Below are 22,111 nucleotides of genomic sequence, written 5' to 3' on the forward strand. Positions count from 1 at the left end.
GGGGCGTTTGGTTTCGTCCTGTGCTGGCCTGCGGAGGGGACACAGCCTGATGCCTAATGGGAGGGGTGGCGGAGGGAGGTTTTCTTGCTCTGCTGGGTCCACACTGTCACCTGCACAGGTACTGCTGGGAGAAGCCTGGCTTAGAGCCCGGGAAGTCCCGGGACATTAAGTCCGCTAGACAAACGAGTCCCCGGCGCCCTGTCCTCGGGGAGCCCACGGCTCGGCGGGAGGGGCGGCGGGCTGGATCGCGGGGCCAACCCCGGGCAGGGTCCGGGCACCATGGAGACGCCGGAACTCGCACCTCGCGCGGACTTCAGGTCCCGCCGTGCCTCGCGCGAAGGGCGGGAGCCGAGCTTCCCAGCAGGCTATGCGCAAAACCTACGGGTCCTCGGGGGTTCCGGCGCCGCGCGGCCTTGTGGGCATTGTAGTCCCGGTGGCGAGGGCGGGCCTCGGCTTCCCGGCGGGCTGCGCGGCGGCCGGCGGTTGTCGGCGGGGCAGTCGGCGGGCAGCGGCGGCGGTTCCGGCTGCGGCACAGCAGCGGATGAGCAGGCGGGCCGGGGCGAGCGAGCGAGCGAGCGAGCGGGCGGGATGCGGGACCGCCGCCGCCCCCGCCACCTTCTGAGAGTCTGAGTGCCGGCCGGGCCGCGCCCCCCGCCCAGGCCGCCGCGGTCCGAGCGTTCCGAGCGTTCCGAGCGCGGGCCGGGCCCAGCGCCGCCGCGGCCCGGGCCGCCCCCCGCCCCTCCCTCCCGGTCGCGGCCGCCCCGGCGCTCATGCGGGCCGAGCCCCGCCCCCCGCCCGCAGCCCGCGCCCGCGCCTGAGCCCGCGCCCGCCCGTCCGCACCATGCTCAAGTGCATCCCGCTGTGGCGCTGCAACCGGCACGTGGAGTCGGTGGACAAGCGACACTGCTCGCTGCAGGCCGTGCCGGAGGAGATCTACCGCTACAGCCGCAGCCTGGAGGAGTTGCTGCTCGACGCCAACCAGCTGCGCGAGCTGCCCAAGGTGAGCGCCCGCCCGGCCCGGCGCTCGCCCCTGCCGGCCGCTCGGCCTGCTCGCCGGTCCGAGTCCGAGGCAGGCCTGGCCCGGGCGGGGCACCTCCAGCCGGCCCCGCTGGTTCTCACTGGCCAGAGCCCCACCCAGGCCAGCCCCACCCTCCTCACCCATCACCGGCACCAGGTGGCCCTGGTCATCAGCTGCCTGCTTGGGGGTGGGGACGGTCACAGCCGAGAGGAGGAGCCGCAGACCGACCGCTGCGGGGGAGGTCAGGGTGGAAGGTGAACCTGGCCAGTAGTTAATACCAACTCCTGAGCTGCTCTGGAGGTGGAAGCCCAGCCTTCTCTCTGAACTGCTTTCCTCTTCCTCCTGGGTGCCGGGGTGGGTAATGGAGCCCCTCCCTCCCCAAGGTGCTTGTCCCTGACTGGTCCGCGTTCTGTCTACCTCGTGCTGTCCCTTTCGGTCAGCTTGCTTTCCTTCTCTTAAGGCCTCTGGGGAGAGGAGGCCAAAGGAAGCAAGTCACAAAAGGATTTCCTTTTTGGAAACAAGGTGCTAAGTGGGGGCTGCATGCCACCGTAAAGGGTGTGGCTGCACTCTGGACTTGGAGGACACTAGGGCTGTGTCCTCTTCTCCCGGTCCCACACATGGCCTGCGGCCTGTGCACACAGCACCACATGTATCTGTGGCGCTTTACTGTTTTCATTACTTTTTTTGTGATTGTCAAATTCTGGCTGGTTGTCGGGGTGCAGTAGCAGAAACCACCCTGGAGGATTCACCTGCTAAGTGGGGGGGGGGGGTAGAGGTGATTCAGGTGGTGGGTGGAGTCCTGAGAGAACTTACCTGGCAGGGAACAGGGACTCGCCAAGTCAGGAGGAGGGAACTTCTAAGATTTGAGCACCTGCGGCCAACCCTTTGGCAAGATGGCAACAGGGAATTCACCTGAGGGAACACGAAGGGACCTGGAGCTGATAGTCAGGGATTGAGGTGTAGTGAGGTGTGTGTGCACATTGTTCCCTCCTTGCTTTTCTTGCAGCAGAGGGGTGATGTGGCAGGACCCCGGGTTCCTCTGTGGCCTGGAGCAGACAGGCTCAGGGGACACATGACCTGTGAACTTGTGTCTATTCCGGAGGGCCCTCTGCTGCAGGCTTGCCCCCATGACCCCATCCCTGCCCACAGCCCTTCTTTCGGCTGCTGAACCTGCGCAAACTGGGGCTGAGTGACAACGAGATCCAGCGGTTGCCCCCCGAGGTGGCTAACTTCATGCAGCTGGTGGAGCTGGACGTGTCCCGGAACGGTGTGGAGCCCGGGGCGGGTCTGGGGCGGAGCCTGGGGGTGGCAGGAAGGACTTGGAGCTCCTAGAGGCTACGGGCCTCTCTCCATAGTGACCCCTCTTGTTACAGACATCCCTGAGATTCCAGAGAGCATCAAGTTCTGCAAGGCCCTGGAGATTGCCGACTTCAGCGGGAACCCCTTGTCCAGGTGGGTGGTGGCCACGGTGGGGGTGGTAGTGGCATGTGGCAGGTCCCTAAGCTCTGACCTGGAGCCTGAGGCCCCCCTTCCTCTGGCGTAGGCTTCCCGAAGGCTTCACCCAGCTGCGCAGCTTGGCCCACCTCGCCCTGAATGACGTGTCCTTGCAAACGCTACCCGGGGATGTGGGCAAGTGAGTGTCCTGGGGGGTCTGGCTCAGCCCTGCCCCTGCCCCTTTCCCTGCCACCCCTGCCTCCCTCATGACCTATCCTGGTCTTTCGTGCAGCCTCGCCAACCTGGTGACCCTGGAGCTCCGGGAGAACCTGCTCAAGTCGCTGCCTGCGTGAGTGGGCTCAGGCGCCCTGCCAGCAGCTAGCTGAGGCTACAGTCCTGGGGCTTTGGGCTGTGAGGCTGAAACGAAACTTGCTCTGTTTCCTGTGCAGGTCCCTGTCTTTCCTGGTCAAGCTGGAACAGCTGGATCTGGGAGGCAATGACCTGGAAGTGCTGGTGCGGAGAGGGCGGGGCCATCGTGGGCAGGGCAGGGCCAGGGAGGGCAGGTGAACCTTGGCTGTCACTCTGTCCGTTCTGTTCTTGCAGCCTGACACTCTGGGGGCTCTGCCCAACCTGCGTGAGCTGTGGCTAGACCGGAACCAGCTGTCGGCACTGCCTCCGGTGAGTAAGGGTGTGGCCGCCCCACCTCCTGCCCTGAAGTGCCCTGACCCTCTGTGCCCACCCTCAGGAGCTCGGGAACCTGCGGCGGCTGGTATGCCTGGATGTGTCAGAGAACCGGCTGGAAGCACTGCCTGCGGAGCTTGGGGGTCTGGTGCTGCTCACTGACCTGCTGCTGTCCCAGAACCTGCTGCAGCGGCTTCCCGATGGCATCGGTCAGTACCGGCCCAGGGGCTGGGAGGTATCCCTGAGGAGGGGTCAGGCTGCAGTTGAGGTGGGGCATGGGGGTAGGGCTGGCAGCTCGTTTTGAGGGCTGAGGAATAAAGCATGAAGGAGCAGTGGGCATGGCCAGGCCAGTTGCCAGCAGGATGGGCACGGATCTGGGGGTAGGCAGGGTGAGGGGCAGCCAGCCCTCCACCCCGCTCAGCCCTGTCGCCATGTCATCCCAACACCAGGCCAGCTGAAGCAGCTGTCCATCCTGAAGGTGGACCAGAACCGCCTGTGCGAGGTGACTGAGGCCATTGGAGACTGTGAGAACCTGTCTGAGTTGATCCTCACTGAGAACCTGCTGACGGTAGGTCCAGGCCTGAGGGTTCCAGCGCTGGTGGGGGTTGCGGGGTAGAGACTGCCCCAAAGCGCTGTCATCTCCCTTCTGCGTACCTCCAGCCAGCTTCTGCCGACCTCTGATCCTCCCTCCCCCCGGCCAGGCCCTACCCCACTCCCTGGGGAAGCTGAGCAAGCTGACCAACCTCAACGTGGACCGGAACCGCCTGGAGGTGCTGCCGCCGGAGATTGGGGGCTGTGTGGCGCTCAGCGTCCTCTCCTTGAGGGATAACCGCCTGGCCGTACTGCCGCCTGAGCTCGCCCACACAGCTGAGCTGCACGTGCTGGATGTGGCCGGGAACCGGTAAGGGCACTGCCCTGCCCAGCCTCCTTGAGCTGGCGTGCTACTGGCCCCACTGAGCTGACCGTCCCCGCCGGCCCCCAGGCTGCAGAGTCTGCCGTTCGCACTCACGCACCTCAACCTCAAGGCCCTGTGGCTGGCGGAGAACCAAGCGCAACCCATGCTCCGGTTCCAGACCGAGGACGATGCCCAGACTGGCGAGAAGGTGCTCACCTGCTACCTGCTGCCCCAGCAGCCCCCGCCCAGCCTCGGTAGGTTGCTGTCAGCTGGGGGCGTGGCCCAGGTGGGCGTGGCCCAGGTGGGCGTGGCCTGACGAGCTCTCCTGCAGAGGACCCGGAGCAGCGCAGCAGCCCTTCAGAGAGCTGGAGTGACGCCCCACTCAGCCGAGTCAGCGTCATCAAGTTCCTGGGGGCCCCTGCGGGCGACGAGGATGCCGAGGAGGCTGCTGCAGAGAAGCCGGTATGGGGGGGTGGGGTCCCTGGGCGGGTCGCCTCCTTACCACCCCTACCTGACCCCTGCCTGCCCACCCCTTACTCCTGTGCCCACTGCAGGGCCTGCAGCGTCGGGCCACACCTCACCCCAGCGAGCTCAAGGTGATGAAGAGGGGTGTGGAAGAGCGACGGAACGAAGCCTCCTGCAGGCCCAACCCCCGGCCTCCCTCACCCTTGGAGGAGGTGCCTGTGGGGCATGTGGGTGCAGGAGGGACCCTAGCCCCACAGCCTTTTCCCTCTCAGGAGCCCTGTGTGTGGGGCGCTGAGCGCCTTGGGTGGGCACAGGGCCCAGATTACTGTGTCCTCATGCAGGGCAGGGCTGCGTTGGGTGATGGGTGCTGGGGAAGGAGCATGGGAGAATCCAGAGGCGGTCGTGCCTGTGGTGGCACAGGGGCAGGGATCTGGGCCTGTGAGCTGGTGTGTTCCTCAGATGTCTACCCAGCTGGCATGGGCGTTACCAGCTTCTGTGAAGCGGGCTGGGGCTAAAGCCAGGCAGGCCCAACTCTGCTTGTTCAGAAGCTTCCAGCAACAGGGGAAGCTTCAGGGCCCCTGGGGTGCAGCAGGGCATCTGGTACCTGGGGGACACAACCAGGCCTGGGTGTGCAGTGCATGGCCCGTTTAGGGAGCTGTGCTCACGTCAGGGCACCTGGTCTTCCTCAGGCTGGCGTACTCTTGGGAACTTCCATCTCTGTTTTTCTGAAGTTTTCAGAAAGGTTTTTGAGTGGCTGGGCTGAAGCACTGTGGCTCTGTGTACACCAGGGCAAAGAGGCTGAGGCCTGAGCACACACCTCACCCCTTTCAGCAGGGCCTGGGCGGCCGGGCGGGCAGCAGGAAGCCCAGGGGCGGTAGGCGGCCTGACCTGCCATCTGACCCCTCCGCAGGACAAGAGGCTGAGTGCCGAGTCTGGCCTGAGTGAGGACTCGCACCTTTCTACCAGCACAGCCTCCCAGGCCGAGCCTGAGGTCCTGCCGGCCGAGGCAGAAGCTCTGAGCCAGCAGGACGCCGCACAGGCTGCCCAGGAGGAGGCCACAGAGGAGACCTACGAGGAGGTGAGGCCGGCCTTAGAGGTCGCTTGCCCGGAAGTGGGGGCCACTCGCCTCCTGAGCAGGTGTGCAGGTGGGCCACTCCCATCTGGAGCTGAGCTGGGGCCCAGGCAGGGGTGGAGCGGTGGGTGGTGGGGTCTCTGTCCCACAGCCAAGCTGCACGTGGTTGAGGCCTCCCGCGTTCATTACTGCACGCCCCTTGTGGACTGTCCCCTTTGTCCCCTGTGTCCCATCTGGGGTCCTTTGCCCAGATGGTGTTTCCAGCACGGGGCTGCTTAGAGTACTGTGTGTGGGGTGGGAAGGGTCCTGGCTCCCGGCCTTCTCAGAGCTGAGCGGTTTTGTGCCCCTCGCCCGGCACTCCCCCACCCTGCCCTTTGAGCAGCAGGGAGCCCCTGTCTGCAGCCTCCTGCTCGGCAGGCGCCCCTGGGGTTGGGCAGGGCCTGTGCCCTCACGCTCAGCCCCTCGCAGCCCACAGTGCGCTTCGCAGAGGACACGCTGCTGCTGCCTCCTGGGGAAGATGGTGACAGTGAGGAGGGGCCCCTGGAGGCCCCCTGGCCCCTGCCTATGGGGAGGCAGCGGCTCATCCGCAAGGACACGCCCCACTACAAGAAGCACTTCAAGGTCTCCAAGCTGCCCCAGCCCGAGGCTGTGGTGGCCCTGCTGCAGGGAACACAGCCAGACAGCCAGGGCTTGGCAGGGCCTGGGGGCTGGCACAACGGCCCGCACACTCCCTGGGCTCCTCGGGCAGAGGACGAGGTGGACGAGGCGGACGAGGAGGCCGTGGCCTCTGCACCCTCCGTCAAGGTGCGTCTCACCCCGTCACCCGCCTGGTCTAGGCTGCCCCAGCCTTCACGCTGCGTCAGCGCTGTCCCTCGCTAAGCCCCAGGGCCTGTGAGGGCGTTGCTCTCTGGACTCGCTCATGGCAGGTCTGGCCTGTGTCTTAACACTGGCTGGCAATGGAGGGCTGCTAACACCTTGTCCTGAAGGGCTGCTAACTCCACCCCTCTGGGGCTGGACCCAGGGGCTCCTGCTGGCCTTGCAGCCCCATCTCGGGGGGTGGCCTCCACCCTCTTGCTGCCCAGTCTCTTCTGCTTTTTCAGACCCTCCGCAGGGCTGGGCTTTCCCTGGCTCTCAGGTGGCCCTCATGGGCCCACACGGGGGTCCTACTTGCTCCTGGAGGACATCCTGTCCCCCACATCTCCCCTATGTGTCTGACACTTCGGTGGGTCTTACCTGAGCCATGGGTGTGATGCCGTGACAGTTGCAGGGCCCTGGATGGTGGAGGGTTGGTGATGGCAGCAGTCACATGCCTAGACTGGAGGGGACGAGGGGCCGGTGCTCAGGCTGTGGAAGCTTGGTGTGGTCTTTCCTTTCTGCTGGCAGTGGGCCGGGCGAGGTGGCGGCTCACCTGCATGCCCCTCGCTGGTCCTGTCCTAACAGGGGGTGTCGTTTGACCAGGCCAATAACCTGCTGATAGAGCCCGCTCGCATTGAGGAGGAAGAGGTCTGTACTCGCTCACTGCTCTGCTCGGTGCCCTGGGTTGCTAGCCGCGCTTCGCGGGCTGCGGGCTCTCCTGTCACCTACCCCCTTGCTCCTGTGCAGACCCCTCCCATCAGAGCTCCTGCCTGCTGCCTTAGAGTTGGGGGCCTGGGGCCACCATGTCCCCCAGGGACCTGCTGACCCTTTGGTACAGAGGGAAGGGGACAGTGCTGGCCTCTAGGCAGGGCGGCTGGTCTTGGCAGGGGTGCTGGGGCATTTCCCGCCTCTCCACCCTGTTTGCAGGGCCTTGGGCCTCGTCACCCATAGGCGGGCACCTCTTCTGGGCTGCACCACCTTGAGCCCTGGGCCGCTGCACTCTTCCCAGTGAGGCCCGCCCCTGCAGCTCTTCTGTCACGCCCGAGCCGGTCCTGGCAGAAGTGTTACTGCAGAGGACTGGGCCCTCCCTCATCCCTGTTGGGCCCATAGCAGCCACACCACGGTCTGTTCTGTTTGCAGCTGATGCTTACCATCGTGCGGCAGACGGGGGGCCTGGGCATCAGCATCGCGGGCGGCAAGGGCTCCACCCCCTACAAGGGGGATGATGAGGTGAGGAGCTATCGCCGCCGGCCACCCTCTCCCAGCACCTCTGCCATTTTCCGTGAGGTTTTCTGTGGCACCTTCAGACCTCACAGCTTCCTGCGGGGTGTTTCCCTCGAACCTGGCTCCCTGCCCCAGGATACTCACTCCCTCTCAGACCCTGAGTCCTGGGTCCCACCCTCCTCACACACTGACTGCTGCTGGGACTGGACTTGAACTTGGGTGGGAGCTTGGTGTTTGAGGGGCCCAGAGGGCAGCCCTGCCTGCAGCCTAGTTGCCTCTGCTGGGTTTGAGTTTCTGGTGGCCGTTTCTGGTGGTTGCCCCGTGCCCTCTAGCTCCCTGGCATGTGGACCCGCAGTGGCCCGAGTCCCACCCCTGACTGCCCAGGCCCACTACGCCTCCCCACTCCCTGGGTCTAGGGCTGCTGGGCCTGCACAGAGGCCCCCAGGCTGTGCCGATGCCCTCGGGCTTAGCTCCCGCTCACCCTCTAGGGCATATTCATCTCTCGGGTGTCTGAGGAAGGCCCCGCAGCCCGGGCTGGGGTCCGAGTGGGCGACAAGCTCCTCGAGGTGAGTCAGCAACCCCGGCCACTATTCCCGCTGTCGGCACTCAGGTGCCTCCCCTGCAGTAGACAGGGGCCCCAAGCACTGGACCCCAGGCGAGGTGTGGAGCCCGTGAGCCTGAGGTTCAGGAGGCCCATTGCCAGCCCCCGAGGCAGAGACCCCCATCTGGGCAGGTGCTGGCTGTACCTGGAGCAGAGGCCATTGGGGGGTGCTGCTCCTGGGGGCTGGCTAGGAGGAAGTCGGACCTCTACTGGGTCTGGGCTGGGGGTTTGACTCCTGCCCCAGAGCTCCTGTCTGAGCACCCAGCCACCGAACCCTGGCAGGTACGTCGGGAGCTTGTGGGTGTTTGTCCAGGTGGGACTGACGCTATTGCCAGCAGAGACCCTAGTAACCCCTGGTGTCAGCTGATGGGCAGGGGCAGGGGGTCTCTAGGACAGGGGACTCAGGTGTGGACCAGTTTGAGGGGTGCCGCCTGCTCCTTTCAGGCACCTTGTGTCCTGGCCTGGGGTTGCAGACGGGGGCGGGACCCACAGGCCGTTTCCAGGAGTCCTGTGTTCTGTCCCCTGCTCTCCCATCCCTGGCGGGCTGTGTGCGGAAGCTCCGTGGCCTGCTCTGACGCGTGCTGCCATCTGCAGGTGAACGGGGTGGCCTTGCAGGACGCTGAGCACCACCAGGCGGTAGAGGCGCTGAGGGGGGCGGGGGCCACCGTACACATGCGGCTGTGGCGGGAGCGCATGGTGGAACCCGAGAACGCGGTCACTGTCACGCCTCTGCGGCCTGAGGATGACTACAGCCCGCGGGAACGGCGGCTTGGTGGCCTGCGCCTGCCCCTGCCCGAGACCCCCGGGCCCCTGCGACAGCGCCATGTGGCCTGCCTGGTGCGCAGCGAGAAGGGCCTGGGCTTCAGCATTGCTGGAGGGAAAGGCTCCACACCCTACCGAGCTGGCGATGGGGTAAGCGGGCAGGGGCAGCCTGTGGTAACCCCCGGCCGCGCTGCTGTTTGGCTTATCTCCCCGCCCCCTCCCCACAGGGTATTTTCATCTCCCGCATCGCCGAGGGGGGCGCTGCCCACCGCGCTGGCACTCTGCAAGTTGGCGACCGCGTCCTCTCGGTGAGTGGGGGGCACGCGGCCTGCCAGCTGCCCCACCTGCAGAGCCCTGCAGAGCCCCTGACCTGCTGCACTCTTGCAGATCAACGGGGTGGACATGACTGAGGCCAGGCACGACCACGCCGTCTCCCTGCTGACAGCCACCTCCCCCACCATCGCCCTGCTGCTGGAGCGGGAGGCTGGGGCGCCCCCTTCCCCTAGTCCCCCCCCACACTCCCCCCCAGCCCCCGCTGCTGCTGCCACCTCTGTGGTCACTGCTGCCCCTGGGGATCCCGGGCCTTTGAGGCTTGCCCCCAGCCTGCTGGCTGCCACCCTAGAGGGGCCGTATCCAGTGGAGGTAAGCTCCCAGCCCTCCCGGCCTGCCCCTCCATATGCATACAGCTCCAGCCGGCGAAGCAGGTGCTCAAGCCCCAGGACCCCAGGGCTCTGTTCCCTAGTATAGGCTCTTCCCCCATGCTCCCCCGTGCACCTAGTACAGCCTCCCTGCGGCAGCCAGTAGGGACGCCCCCACCCCTGATGACATGGCTGCAGCCACCCTGGGCCCACGCGCCCTCCGGACTAGAGAAGTGCCCCTTTGCTGCTCTGACAGGCTTGTTCCAGCCAGTCCCTCAAGCACTTTCATGTCCCCAGGAGATCTGCCTGCCAAGAGCTGGGGGCCCGCTGGGGCTCAGCATCGTCGGGGGCTCTGACCACTCTAGCCACCCGTTTGGAGTCCAGGAACCTGGCGTGTTCATCTCCAAGGTAGAGGGAGCCCTGCGGGAGCCTCTGCAAGCAGTCCTGCCCAGGTGAGGGGCCCCGAGGCCCCGCCCACTGGACCCTGCCCTCCCCCACAGGTGCTCCCTCGGGGTCTGGCTGCACGCAGCGGCCTTCGGGTCGGGGACCGCATCCTGGCCGTGAATGGGCAGGACCTGCGGGGTGCTACGCACCAGGAGGCAGTCAGCGCCCTGCTGCGGCCCTGCCTGGAGCTGCTCCTGCTGGTGCGCAGGGACCCGGCGCCCCCGGGCATGCGGGAGCTCTGCATCCAGAAGGCCCCTGGAGAGAAGTTGGGCATCAGCATCCGCGGGGGTGCCAAGGGCCACGCGGGCAACCCCTGCGACCCCACTGACGAGGGTATCTTCATCTCCAAGGTGAGCGCTGCGGCCAGGCGGGCCTGCCCACTGGCCAGTGGGGCGGAGAAGGGGCCCAGGGCAGGTGGGTCCTCACTGTGGGGCCTCGTGTCCCTGCAGGTGAGCCCCACGGGGGCAGCCGGGCGCGACGGCCGCCTGCGCGTGGGGCTGCGGCTGCTGGAGGTGAACCAGCAGAGCCTGCTGGGGCTCACGCATGGCGAGGCCGTGCAGCTGCTGCGCGGCGCAGGCGACACCCTCACCGTGCTCGTGTGCGACGGCTTTGACACCAGCACCAGCCCTGCCTCCGAGGTCAGTGTCCCCAGCACCGGCTGCGGGGGTCCTAGTGAGTCAACCCCTGTGGGCCTGCACCGCTGTTCCTTGGGCCCCGAGCCTGGGAAGCTCAGCCATTGCTGCTCCGCCAAGGGGGAAGCTCTGGATCACGGCCGTGCCAGGCCACGGTCTGGACCACCTGCTCATGGTGCACAGGCCCTGGTCCAGGTCGGATGAGGTACGGGAACAGGTGGCGTGCGCGGTCCTAGAAGAGGTTGAACCAGCCGCCTGCCTGCAGGCGGGCAACACCTGTAGAGTGTGACCACTAGGCCAGGACAGGATGGGGACCCACGTAGCTTACCCAGGCACAGTCCTGCTCAGCTGCCCACATCTCCTTTACGCAGTGGCAGCCAGGTGGGGCATGTGGGGGGACCTAGCTGCCTCCCTCCCAGCGCCCTGGACGAAGTGTCAGCTGCCAGAGCCACGACTGGGCTCCTGAGGCCTGCCACCTGGCCTGGCCCATATCCTGGGCAAGCCAGGCCTCTGCCTTTGGCTTCCCCTGTGCTCGGGGGTCACGCTATCTCACTCTCTTCTCTAGCACTGTCCCTGGCATGTCTCAGCATAAGTGATGGGGCTCATCCGCCTACAGCCCACTTAGCCCTGCCTTAGGGGTGTCCTTGCTGGCAGGACCTGTGGGACGGGTGGTCACCTTGGGTTGGCCCATCTGCAGTGGACCTTTGGGATGTGACACCTGCCATCCTGTGCCTGCAGGGGTAGCTGCTCGTCCTGTGTGTGTCTTCTGAAGGGGAGTGGGGTTGGTACTTGTGTCCTTCACTCCAGGGCCGGACACCGGGCTGGAGACCATGCTGCCCCGCCTTCCTGCGTCCCCACAGGGACTCTGGTGATTTCTGGGGAAGAACTGCTCATAGGTCCTAAGTCCTGGGCCACGTGGTCCCTGCAAGGAGTTTGGCTTCTGTTTACTTATTTAAAAGTTTCTTAGTAAGGTTACTATTTTAAAACCTTTTTTCTATTCAAAGAGAGAGAATACATGTGGCTTCGCGGTGATGGGTTCAAACGTCCTGAAAAGGGTGATGTGTCCCCAAATTCCTGGGGGCCACACAGGCTTCACTGTGGCTCTTCTGGTGGTGGCCCATTCACTTACTGCATCTGCCAATCATTCCCAGTGTCGCTGTGTGCCTGTCCTCTCCGGTGTCTTAGTGCGCCAGCCAGCAAGCTCAGGCCCAGCTGTGCCTTTGGGGCTGTTTCTGTGGGAAGAGCCCTGCCCACCGCTCCTGTCCGGAGGTGCGACTCCTGCCTCCGGGGCCTGGCAGGCGGTGCCATCGTCACTGTGTCCTTTGCCTGGGCTGCATCTGCTTTAATCACATCATGAGCTGTTACTCTTATATCCTGTGTCCATCTTTTCTTACATGCATCGCAAATGTTTTTATCACTTGCTTTTTTAAGCAATAATGGTGTCTTTGGAGTTAAGAAATTCAAGTTTTTCTATGAATTAAGTCTTCTCATCTTTAACTTTATGATTTCTAATTTTGGTTTCTGCTTACGAAAACTTCACTGCAAGAAGGCGAAAACACTGTCCTATACAGTGGTACCTCGGTTTTCGAATGTAATCCGTTCTGGAAGACCGCTCAAGTTCTGAAACGTTCGAAAATTGAGGCACGGTTTCTCCGTAGAAAGTAATGCAAAATGGATTAATCCGTCCCGGACCTTTAAAATCAACCCTTAAAACTGCAAATTTACCATGAGTTTTATTTTACTATCTAATGATAACCATAGATCCATAATATTTACGGCGTTCATAAACCGAAACGTTCGAAAACCGAGATACCACTGTACTTTCTTCTAGTAGTTGTGCAGTTTTTTGTTTTTGGGTTTTTTAAAATTTTATTAAGATTTTTTTTTTTTTAATTGGGGAAGGGGTTTTTTCCAAGTCAAGTTGTTGTCCTTTCCATCTTAGTTGTGGACGGCGCACCTCAGCTCCAGGTCCAGTTGCCGTTTCTAGTTGTAGGAGGCGCAGCCCACCATCCCTTGCGGGAGTCGACCTGGTAACCTTGTGGTTGAGAACCCGTGCTTCCGCCAACTGAGCCGGGAGCTCAGTGGCAGCTCAGCTCAAGGTGCCGTGTTCAATCTTAGTTGCAGGGGGCACAGCCCACCATCCCTTGTGGGACTCGAGGAATTGAACTGGCAGCCTTGTGGTTGAGAGCCCACTGGCCTCGAACCGGCAGCCTTCGGAGTCAGGAGCATGGAGCTCTAACCGCTTGAGCCACCGGGCCGGCCCCCTGCAGTTTTGTTTTTAAAAACAGCTCTGTAATCCACTGGAATTGCTTTTCAAGCAAGTGGGTTATGCGTCCCAGCCGTCTGAGCCGACCATCATTCCCCCACTGGTGCTCATGGGTCCCATGTGAGTCCCTGTGTATCAGTGTGACCCAGGCTGTGCTGGATGTGGTCCCGCCAAGCTGTCACTTTATGGTATGTGATGACACCTCGTCGGTCAGGTCACCCCCTTTTTTTCCTTCTGAAAAGCTTCAGTCTGTTTTCATGTGCTTTTCCTTCCAAGTGAACCTGTGGAGTCTCCTAACTAAAGGAGTGGGACTTGGGCAGCTCTGAGTTCGGAGCTTTCGCCGTGAGGGGCCCAGCCCGTACTTTCACGGGCTGCTCGTGTTCCCTTGTTAATTCTGGTTGGTGGTTTTGTTTCAGCTCCTCGCGGAGCCCTGCGGCCTGAGCCTGAGTGGCCCTGTGGGTCTCTGTCCCTGTCAGGCCCTCCTGTTCCCACTGCTTCCCCTTGTGGTGCCGGTTGTCTTGCCTCATGCGACTTTAAGGGGCCATCCCATCTTGTAGTTCAATATTTGCTATGCTTTCTTTTACAACATGTTTTAAATTGAGGGGGCTGCTTCTGTTTATAATCTGTGAGAATTGTTGTCAAGTGGGTATTTTCTCGAGTCCTGGCCTGTACCAGGTGGGCCGGGGTCCAGCCCACAGGCTTTCTCCAGCCGGCCAGCATGTGGGTGCTGCAAAGAAGGAGCGAGGTTTCCACGCTGGCCCCTCCCCTGGGCCGCCTGGAGCCCGTGCCTAGGGGGCACGATGGGGCAGGCGCTCACCTGTCTTGACCCCCACCCATTTTTCATCACCTCAACTCCTCTGTGTTAACTCATCCGGCCCCTGTGCCAATCAGGGTTTGCCAACAGTCTCCCTGACTTTGTTTTGACTCTGCAAACCTATCTTAGTGTCACCTGTGCACTGGCCATGTCCCCCTCCCCCCCCAGTGGCGGGTTGGGTGGCACTGCCGTCAGACCTTGCCTGCGCTTGTCCTACGGTGGCTGCAGCTCTGGGGCCCTTACGAGGGGCTTGGTTCCTCATCTGCACAGCGGAAGACAGTCGCGTCAGGGCTCCTGGGGGGTAGGACAGGAGACAGCCAGGAGGCTGACACTCAAGTCCTCAGAATCGCTGTTTGGGACAAGGGGAGGGACGCTCTCCTGCTCCTTGTCCCCTACTCATGTCCCCTTCTTGAACCCATATTTGTACCGTTTTCTCCCAGTTACACTGGCCAACGTTTCACGTTTCAACAGCCTTGTCAAAGAACCAGTTCTGGGTTTTCATCAACACTCCCCTCCTTTCTCAGTATTTCCTTGGTTTCTGCTCTAAGGAGGAATACGTTAGTTGCTCTTTCTATGCCTGTTGCTTTTAATTTTTCTACAGAAGGGATTTTTTCCATCAGCTACTTTTTTTATCCTGAAACAGGATTTTATAGGAAAGGCATAATAAATGCAGGATCCTTTCATGTGTACACTTTCTGAACAACAAGCTGGGGCCTTGGAAACCTCCCGGGACGGCTGCTGGTGCTCTGGCCTTGTTTCAGTGCGGATGGTGGGTCAGGGTGTCCCATCGTGTCTGTGCTCTCAGTGTCCCCGGGTGGGCCTTCTGTGTCCTTGTCGGTGATGCCTGGCATTTCATGGTGTCCTTGCTCTCTGGTGTGACCAGCTGTCTGCACTTTCTGTCCCAGCCTTGGATTCGGCCATTTTTGGGAGGAGCCCGCTGGGAGTGGTACGCCTGGCGCTGGCGGGGACAGTGCTCGTGGCTTCTGGGCCTCTGCACGTGGAGCCTGGGGAGTGGGTGTTTATAGAAAGAAAAAAATCATGAGTTTCTACTGTTATTTTCAATTCATATTTAATGTTACAGGTTTTTTACTAACGTTTTTGGTTTTATGTTTGTCTCTTTTTCCTCACACTGAAAATTGTTTTTAAATACCGTTACCATAATTACTTCATTTCAAAATTCAGTACTCACGTTATTACTGATATCAAGGCATTGAGAGCAGTTTAAGATTTTTGTGTCCTTACGATTTCGTTACCCAGCGAAGATATGCACTCAGATCCTGTGTTTTTAAGTCCCTTGAAATAATGCCTCGTATTGTTATGCTGCCAAGTCGACATCTAGTTGGGGTTATTGTTTTCAGTTTTCAGCGATGACCACGCACTCAGTGTCTCATGAGTGTGCGCCTTCACAGGGCCCCACAGCCGCGGAGGGTGCTGACCTCCATCTCCTGCCCCTGTAAGCACCACCTGTGAGAGTCTCGGTTTATACTGCCATGATTTCTTCTTGAAAAATATAAGCCAATATGTACGATATTTTTAAACGTGGAGGAAAGTGGCAAGAACCGTCAGGGAGCCGGCGCAGGCCCCCTGTAGCGCCTCACCATTGCAGCAGAGGGCACAGCCCACGGCATGGCAAGTGGCCGCTCGCGGCCACTCCGTGTCCCCTGACTCTGACCTTGATTTTCTGATGAGCACAGGCCGTCACTGCGTGGAACTTCCCTTGTGTGTTTTTCTGAAGTTTCAGTGGGTGTATTTTTGGCAGGATTCTCATGGAAGTGACACTGTCCTCTCTAGGCGTCCTATGGTGGTTGGTCCCATTACTGATGGTGCCCACAGTGGTAATGCCCCTTTGGCATTAATAAGCATTGTGTGGGGAGGTCTCCGAGGTGTCTGAATGCCCCATTCTTCATTCTTCTGAGTTTCACCCAGCAGCTCAGTCCCCGTGGGAGGGTAACGTCAGCACCGCGGTGGCTGCCGTGTGGCTCTGTCTCCCATCACTCCTTACACACTGGTCGGCGTGCTTTCTGTGAGGGGAGGCTTCCCTTCCCCGAGGTTATGTGTCATCCGTGTGCCCTTCGTGCAGGCTCGCCGGCTCCCATTTTATTTCGTAGGTCACGGTCCGTGTCGCTGTTGGTTTCGGTGCTCAGGTTGTCCCAGAATTGGCTTCCAGGTGGCTCTGGCCCCTCCACACAACCCCTTGCCTTTGAGCACCTTACTTCCTGGCACAGCCAGTTGTCCTGAGCTTATCTGCTTCTTGCCTACCAGCCCCAGAGTCACGTTTCTCCAAGGAGCACTAGTTCCTTTTAGTGGCCAGGGGTGTTTAAAAGCCCAGATTTGGGCCCTGGCTGTGTCCAGAGCCATGGGGGTGTCGTGTCATATGCTCAGTGGCTGGGGTCACGCATGCGTGTGCTCACTTACATCCAACTGTCCCTGTGACTGAAAAGCGTGCGTGGTCCAGCCCTGTCAGCCCTTCTGTACTCAAGTGGCCTGTGACGTGAGATCCCAGCGGCACCCCTCTCACTCAGGCCCTCTGTGAGCCCCGTGCTCCCCAGGCTGGGGCCCTGCCTCTGGGGCGCGCCGGCTTTGACTCAGTTACTCTGACGTCGAGAGGTGAGTTCCTATGCTTTGTCGTTGAATCCCGTTTCATCGGGACCGGAACCCTATTTAAGCCCCCCACTCTCACACTTCTGGTGGTCTTTGCTTTCCATCGTCACCTGCCCACTTGTTCAGCGCCGACATTTTCTAATCATTGTATGGGCCTCAGAAATGCCAGCTTCTCTTGTGACAGTGTTCCTCTGCCTGCTGGAAGCTCACAGCCTTGAATCCCAGCTTCTTTCTCTTCCGGGACGTCTCCTCTTGCTCTCTATGTGGCTGGCTTCTGCCTGGCCCTGTGGTTATCACTCCAGTTGGGTTTTTGACCTTTGCTTTAGCTGGGGTGTTTCAGCCCCCACTGATGGCATCGCTCGTTCACGATAACGGGTCTCCGTGCCACTGTGTCACTGTACCACCCCTCCCCTTCTGCTTCTTTCTGTTGGTTGAGGCTGAGTGGCCCGTTTTGTCCCTTGTGGGGTTGGAAGTGAGCTGTCCCCATGTTTCTGTCCACCTGTGTTTACCCACAGCCCGACCAAAACCCATCTCTGGCCAGACCACGCACTGTCGCCCTCTGGGCACCACTTCTGGCTTGGATGGGCGACGGAATGCCTTCTGGTTGTGGTCCTGAGCCCGTCGGCGTTTCTCTTGAGTTGCCCTTTGTGTCAGACTCCAGAGGCGCCCTGTGTCGCCAGGCTGCCCCCTGCATCTTGGTTTATCCTTCTTTTGTTCCCCTCTGCATGTGCACTGCCACGGTCCAAACGTGCTATGTGCCCATGATGTGTAGATGTGACCTGCAGCCACCCCATGTCACAGGACGGTGACACAGCGCCTTAGCCGCGTGCTCGCTGGTGGATCCTGGCCGGGTCAGCTTGCCCCTGGAGGTGATTTAGAGACCGGGACCCCCCTACCCTTAGCTCGCTGTCCCCCTCAGGTGTCCCCGGGCGTCATCGCCAACCCCTTTGCGGCAGGCCTGGGCCGCCGGAACAGCCTGGAAAGTATCTCTTCCATCGACCGGGAGTTGAGCCCTGAAGGCTCCAGCAAGGTCAGAACCGCGTGCAGCCGGTAACCCCAGGGCCAGGGAGCCGGAGGCCATAGGTCCCTGACCGGTGTCTGCTCTGCTCACAGGACAAAGAGCTGCCTGGACAGACCCCGCAGTGGGGACCGGAGGCCGCGGTGAGTGTTAGGCCATCTCTGCTCTGTGCTCTGGGCTCCTCTGTGCACTGGCCCCTGGTGCTGAGCTCTGGCGGCTCCTCCCTGCTGGGCACTGCCAGGGTGGACGCAGTCCAAAGGGTAGCGGCCGGCCTTGTCCCAGAGCCCACTCCACACTTCTCAGAGCTGCTGGCCTCACGCAGGTCAGACATAGCTCCTCACAGCACTGTGTCCTCTCTGCTCTCTAGGGCCGGAGCCCAGACAGCCTGCAGCTGGACTGCCGCGCCCTGGCCACCATGCCCAGCACTGGCAGCGTGCAGAGGGTCAGTGTCCCTGACTCACGCTGGTGGGCCAGCCTCTGCCTACCTGTTTGTCAGTCCTGTCCCTCCCTTCACCTGAGGCCTCCAGGACAGAGCCTGTGGGTGGGCACCGCAGGGTCCTGGGGTACCAAGCTGCAGCTCCACCTCCCCACTTAGTGTGGGGCTCGTCCCCTTCACCCAGGCCGTGAGCAAGTGCCAATGTTCCCTCCTTATAGCTGAGGACCAGAGGTAGGGAGGAGGGGCTGGCTCCTGAGATGGCCCTGGCCTCAGCCCCATCTCCTGCCTTACCTTCATTGGGTGAGGGGTCCCAGAGGGCTCGGAGTGGGCAGAGACAGCTGGAGGCCACTAGAGCCATCGGGGTGCTGGTGGGATGGGGCATGAGCTGCCATGGGGAGAACGGGTGGGAGCAGCTGCGAGGAGCCATGGAGACCAGGGTTGGGGGGAGAGGCCCAGCGCCGACAGCTGGGCTGGGGGGTGGGAGTGGGGCAGGACTGACGTGCAGTCCTCATTCCTCCCCCAAGAGGTATAAATAGCCTCCCAGAGGCTGTGCCCTGCCAGCCGCCACTGGGAGACCCCACAGGGACGTGAGTGGTGGGTGGGTGGGTGGGCACCAGGTGCTGACACTTCTGAGCAGGGGGCAGGCTGCTCTGGGTGAGGGTTTCAGGAGTAGGGAGGCAGTGAGGGGCAGAGGGAGCCAGCTCAGGAGCTTCTGAGCAGACCCTCCCTTAGCCAGGAAGCCCCAGGAGGGGTGGGGGTCCAGTGTTCTCTGACCAAACTACGCATAGCTGCGGGAGTCAGGGCGTCCCTGGCTTCACACCTTTGAGACTCAGGTGGTAGCTGTAGGAAAGCGCACGAGGCCTCAGCCTGGGGCCCCAAGAGCCCCCCGCCCCCCAGCCCCTTATTCTGTCTGGTCTCATCCTGGTCTGTCTGTTCCCATTTCTTCTGTGAAGTTCCAGACTGCCCACTGCCACAGACACGTGGGGCAGGGGGTCAGAGGCCCAGTGCACTCCAGGCCTACCTCTTGACCCCCCCGTGTTGTGGGGGTAGAGCAAGAGCCTGAGGGACTCCAGGCTGTGGTCAGGTCAGGGATCTGAGGACCAGCCTCTGTGCTGCCCAGGCAAGCACCCCATCCCCAACTCGTGCTAGGGCCCAGCCCTGCCCAACCTTCACCCCACCCACTGCCCGGCTCCTCCAGGTTCCGTCCGGGGCAGCTGGAGGGAACATGGCTGAGGCCCCTTGCTCCCCTGGTTACCAGCAGGTGAGTCCACCAGGTGGGGGTCGGGGACAGTGCAGGGCTGCTTGTATGCAGTGCCTTCTCTGGGGTATTGGTGCCGGGACAGCGCCTCCCAGGTACCACCCACGGAAGGCACAGCCCGTGGCATCTTCCTGGCCTGAGCTGACAGTGGGGGTGGGGGGAGTTCCCTGTGGCTCCCATGGGCGGTCAGGGCCTCCTCTCCCACTATCTTGCTGCCTCACCCCTGCCTGTCCTCTTGTGTGTGAGTCTGCTTTGGCCCTCCCACACACTGTACCCCTGCCTGCCAAGGCTCCCTGGTTCTGCCGCGTGGGAAGGCCAGGCACTGCAGGGTGGGGGTAGGCACCAGCACTGCCCACTTGGAGCCCAGCTCCTGGCCTCTGCCCCTTCGGAGCAGATGGGTGAGTGTTGGCCCCACGCACTGGGCACCCACCCCACCGCCCACCTTGGCTCCATCTCTCTCTCTCTTTCCCCACCATCCCTCCACCCCTTACCTGAACCCCTAATCCATTCCTCTGGCCCCTGCTCCTGCCCTTTGCAGACAAAACCCGGGGTGATCCAGCCACTGGCTCAGGCCTGGCCAAGGGGCTCCCCGGCCCCCAGGGGCAGAGGTGGTGCCTGCTCTGTGAGTGCCCTGAACCTTGGGGGTTGGGGGTCGGAGGCAGTCGGCTGCGGGAACAGCTGTGGGGTGGGTGGTGGCTGCAGCCAGGACAGCTGTCCCAGCACAGCTCAGGAGGACCTCACCCCTCAGCCCCCCTCCCCGCCCTCCCCTGATGAGCTGCCCTCCGACGTGAAGCGAGCCTACAGGACTTTTGCTGCTGTGCCTGCCCCGCACCCACCCCAGGACGCGACTGCCCAGGTACGTGGTGGCCACCCTGCCCCTGCTGCGTGTGCCTGGCCTGCGGGGGGTGTGGGCATGCCCCAGGAGGGAGATGGCTTCTGGTGCCCAGGCCTAGGATCCCATCCCGCTGCCCACAGCTTCCCACGCCTGGGCCCACTGCCTCCCCGGAGCAGCTGTCCTTCCGTGAGCGGCAGAAGTACTTTGAGTTGGAGGTGCGGGTGCCCCAGGCCGAGGGTCCCCCCAAGCGCGTGTCGCTGGTGGGTGCTGATGATCTACGGAAGATGCAGGAAGAGGAAGGTGAGGGGATGGCCTGAACGGTGGGTGGGCGGGCTGGGCGGGCGGTGAGACGAGCCAGGCCGGGGACTAACCTGCATCACCCACCCCACCCCACCCCACCCCCAGCCCGAAAGCTGCAGCAGAAGAGGGCACAGATGCTGCGGGAGGCAGTGGACACGGGGCTCTCCCTGGATGGGGAGGCCCCCGACAGCGAGGAGCCCGAGGAGGAGCCATCCTGGGCCGGCCCGGGCCCTGCCACAGGGTGAGAAAGGTGACGGGCCGGCACCTAGCATGTCCCAGGCGTGCCCCTCCCGCTGGCGCCCCGCCCACCTGGCCCTCCTGTCCTGTCCCCTGGCCTAGGCTCGGCCCTGCGTCCCCTCCGATCCTGGGAAGCAGCGCGCCGGTGCGGACAGCCAAAGCTGAGCGGCGCCATCAGGAACGGTTGCGTGTGCAGAGCCCCGAGCTTCCTGTGCCGGAGCGGGCCCTGTCCCCAGCCGAACGCCGGGCCCTGGAGGCTGAGAAGCGCGCGCTGTGGAGGGCAGCCAGGTGAGGCCCTGGTGCCCCGCCCCTGTCGCCCCGCCCCTGTCGCCCCACCCATCCGCCCATGGCCCCCCACCCATCCACCCATGGTGCCCCGCCCAGCCCGGCCTCCCGCTCTTTCACAGGATGAAGTCTCTGGAACAGGATGCTCTCCGCGCGCAGATGGTCCTCAGCAAGTCCCAGGAGGGCCGTGGCAAGCGTGGGCCCTTGGAGCGGCTGGCTGAGGCCCCCTCTCCTGCGCCCACCCCATCACCCACACCCTTGGAAGGTCTGTATGTCCAAACGGGCAAGGGGGCTTGGCCTGCAGCGTGGACCTCTCCCAATGCCCACTTCTTGTCTCCCCAGACCTGGGCCCCCAGAGCAGCACCTCCCCTGGACGCCTGGTGAGAACCAGCTGCCTCCCTTCCCCACATCCCTCCCCACGGCGTGGGGGCGGGGATCCAGACTGCACCGCATCCCACTCTTCTCCACTCTCTGCCTCTCTTCTCTCACGCTGTCCTTTCAAGACCTTGTCTGGGAGGAAGCTCGACTACAGGGTGTTCGCAGCCCTGCCTTCTTCCAGACCTGTCTATGACATGCAGGTACCGGGCCCTGCCAGCCTTCGCGCAGGCCAGCCCGCACAGCTCCTGCCGCTTTCCGCCTGCACCTGTCTCCCAGCCCTGTCCCCTCCTCCAGCACCTGCCCTGTCTTTCTGGGACTAGACCTGTTCCTTGGGGTGGGGCCTCCCCACCCACGCTCACCTGGGTGGTCTCAGGCAGCTCTGGGTGGAGCGCTGATCCAGCCTTTCTCTCCATCACAGTCCCCGGATTTTGTTGAGGAGCTGAGGTCCTTGGAACCGTCTCCCAGCCCCGGTGAGTTGCTAGGCCAGACCAAGGGTGCGCCCAGGGAGCTTGGCCCCCATTACCTCACTCTGTCTCCCCTGCCTCTGCCTGCCAGGTCTGCAGGAGGAGGACGGAGAGGTGGCCATGGTGCTTCTGGGCAGGCCCTCGCCAGATGCCACGGGCCCGGAGGAGGTGACCCTGTGCAGCAGCCGCCGCCCAGTGCGGCCAGGGCGCCGCGGCCTGGGCCCGGTGCCCTCCTAGAGGGTCGGGTACCTCTCCTGGACTTGGGGTGGGGCCCTGCCAGCTCCAACACCACCCTTGCCCCAAGTCTTTTAACATGGGTGTTAGCATTTTAAAGAAACCCTCAGGAGTTCTGGCTGCTGACCAACTGCCACGATCAGCCAGGACCTCATGGCAAGACTGTAACTAGTGATGTTTGTACAACCAAAGACTCTATTTTGTGGTTTAAGGAGAATAAAATTGAGTACATTTTACCTTCCGCCCAACCGTGTTTACCCACCA

The 22,111-nt window shown here is 62.5% G+C and overlaps 1 protein-coding gene across 8 annotated transcripts; it reads left to right on the forward strand.

Moving 5' to 3' along the window:
* The first annotated feature begins 752 nt into the window (after positions 1-752).
* SCRIB (scribble planar cell polarity protein) lies at positions 753-22,083 on the forward strand. 8 transcript variants are annotated; one of them, XM_081070465.1, is made up of 38 exons: positions 753-1,000; positions 2,168-2,285; positions 2,392-2,470; positions 2,562-2,651; positions 2,745-2,801; positions 2,902-2,965; positions 3,056-3,130; positions 3,198-3,342; positions 3,583-3,701; positions 3,835-4,034; positions 4,116-4,282; positions 4,360-4,490; positions 4,583-4,705; positions 5,404-5,571; positions 6,034-6,369; positions 7,006-7,068; positions 7,561-7,650; positions 8,133-8,210; positions 8,840-9,157; positions 9,235-9,315; positions 9,395-9,649; positions 9,943-10,053; positions 10,146-10,439; positions 10,539-10,727; positions 17,322-17,432; positions 17,516-17,563; positions 17,788-17,862; positions 19,055-19,117; positions 19,653-19,736; positions 19,863-19,970; positions 20,090-20,249; positions 20,355-20,490; positions 20,589-20,774; positions 20,894-21,036; positions 21,114-21,151; positions 21,275-21,349; positions 21,568-21,619; positions 21,705-22,083. In XM_081070465.1, the coding sequence occupies exons 1-38, from the start codon at positions 842-844 to the stop codon at positions 21,848-21,850; spliced, it is 4,935 nt and encodes a 1,644-aa protein (XP_080926591.1). In that variant the 5' UTR covers positions 753-841; the 3' UTR covers positions 21,851-22,083. The 8 variants fall into 8 exon arrangements, with proteins under 8 accessions (XP_080926591.1, XP_080926589.1, XP_080926590.1 ...); XM_081070463.1 differs by having other exon boundaries at positions 19,653-19,970; XM_081070464.1 differs by having other exon boundaries at positions 21,114-21,349.
* Positions 22,084-22,111: the final 28 nt, after the last annotated feature.

The sequence above is a fragment of the Rhinolophus hipposideros genome (genome assembly GCF_964194185.1).
Source record: "Rhinolophus hipposideros genome assembly, chromosome: 13".
Classification (NCBI taxonomy): domain Eukaryota; kingdom Metazoa; phylum Chordata; class Mammalia; order Chiroptera; family Rhinolophidae; genus Rhinolophus; species Rhinolophus hipposideros.

Coding starts and splice junctions, on each gene's coding strand:
- SCRIB (XM_081070461.1), top strand. CDS start 842: ATGCTCAAGTGCATCCCGCTGTGGCGCTGCAACCGGCACGTGGAGTCG. Junction 1,001..2,167: donor AGCTGCGCGAGCTGCCCAAG/GTGAGCGCCCGC, acceptor CCCTGCCCACAG/CCCTTCTTTCGGCTGCTGAA. Junction 21,037..21,113: donor ATCACCCACACCCTTGGAAG/GTCTGTATGTCC, acceptor TTGTCTCCCCAG/ACCTGGGCCCCCAGAGCAGC.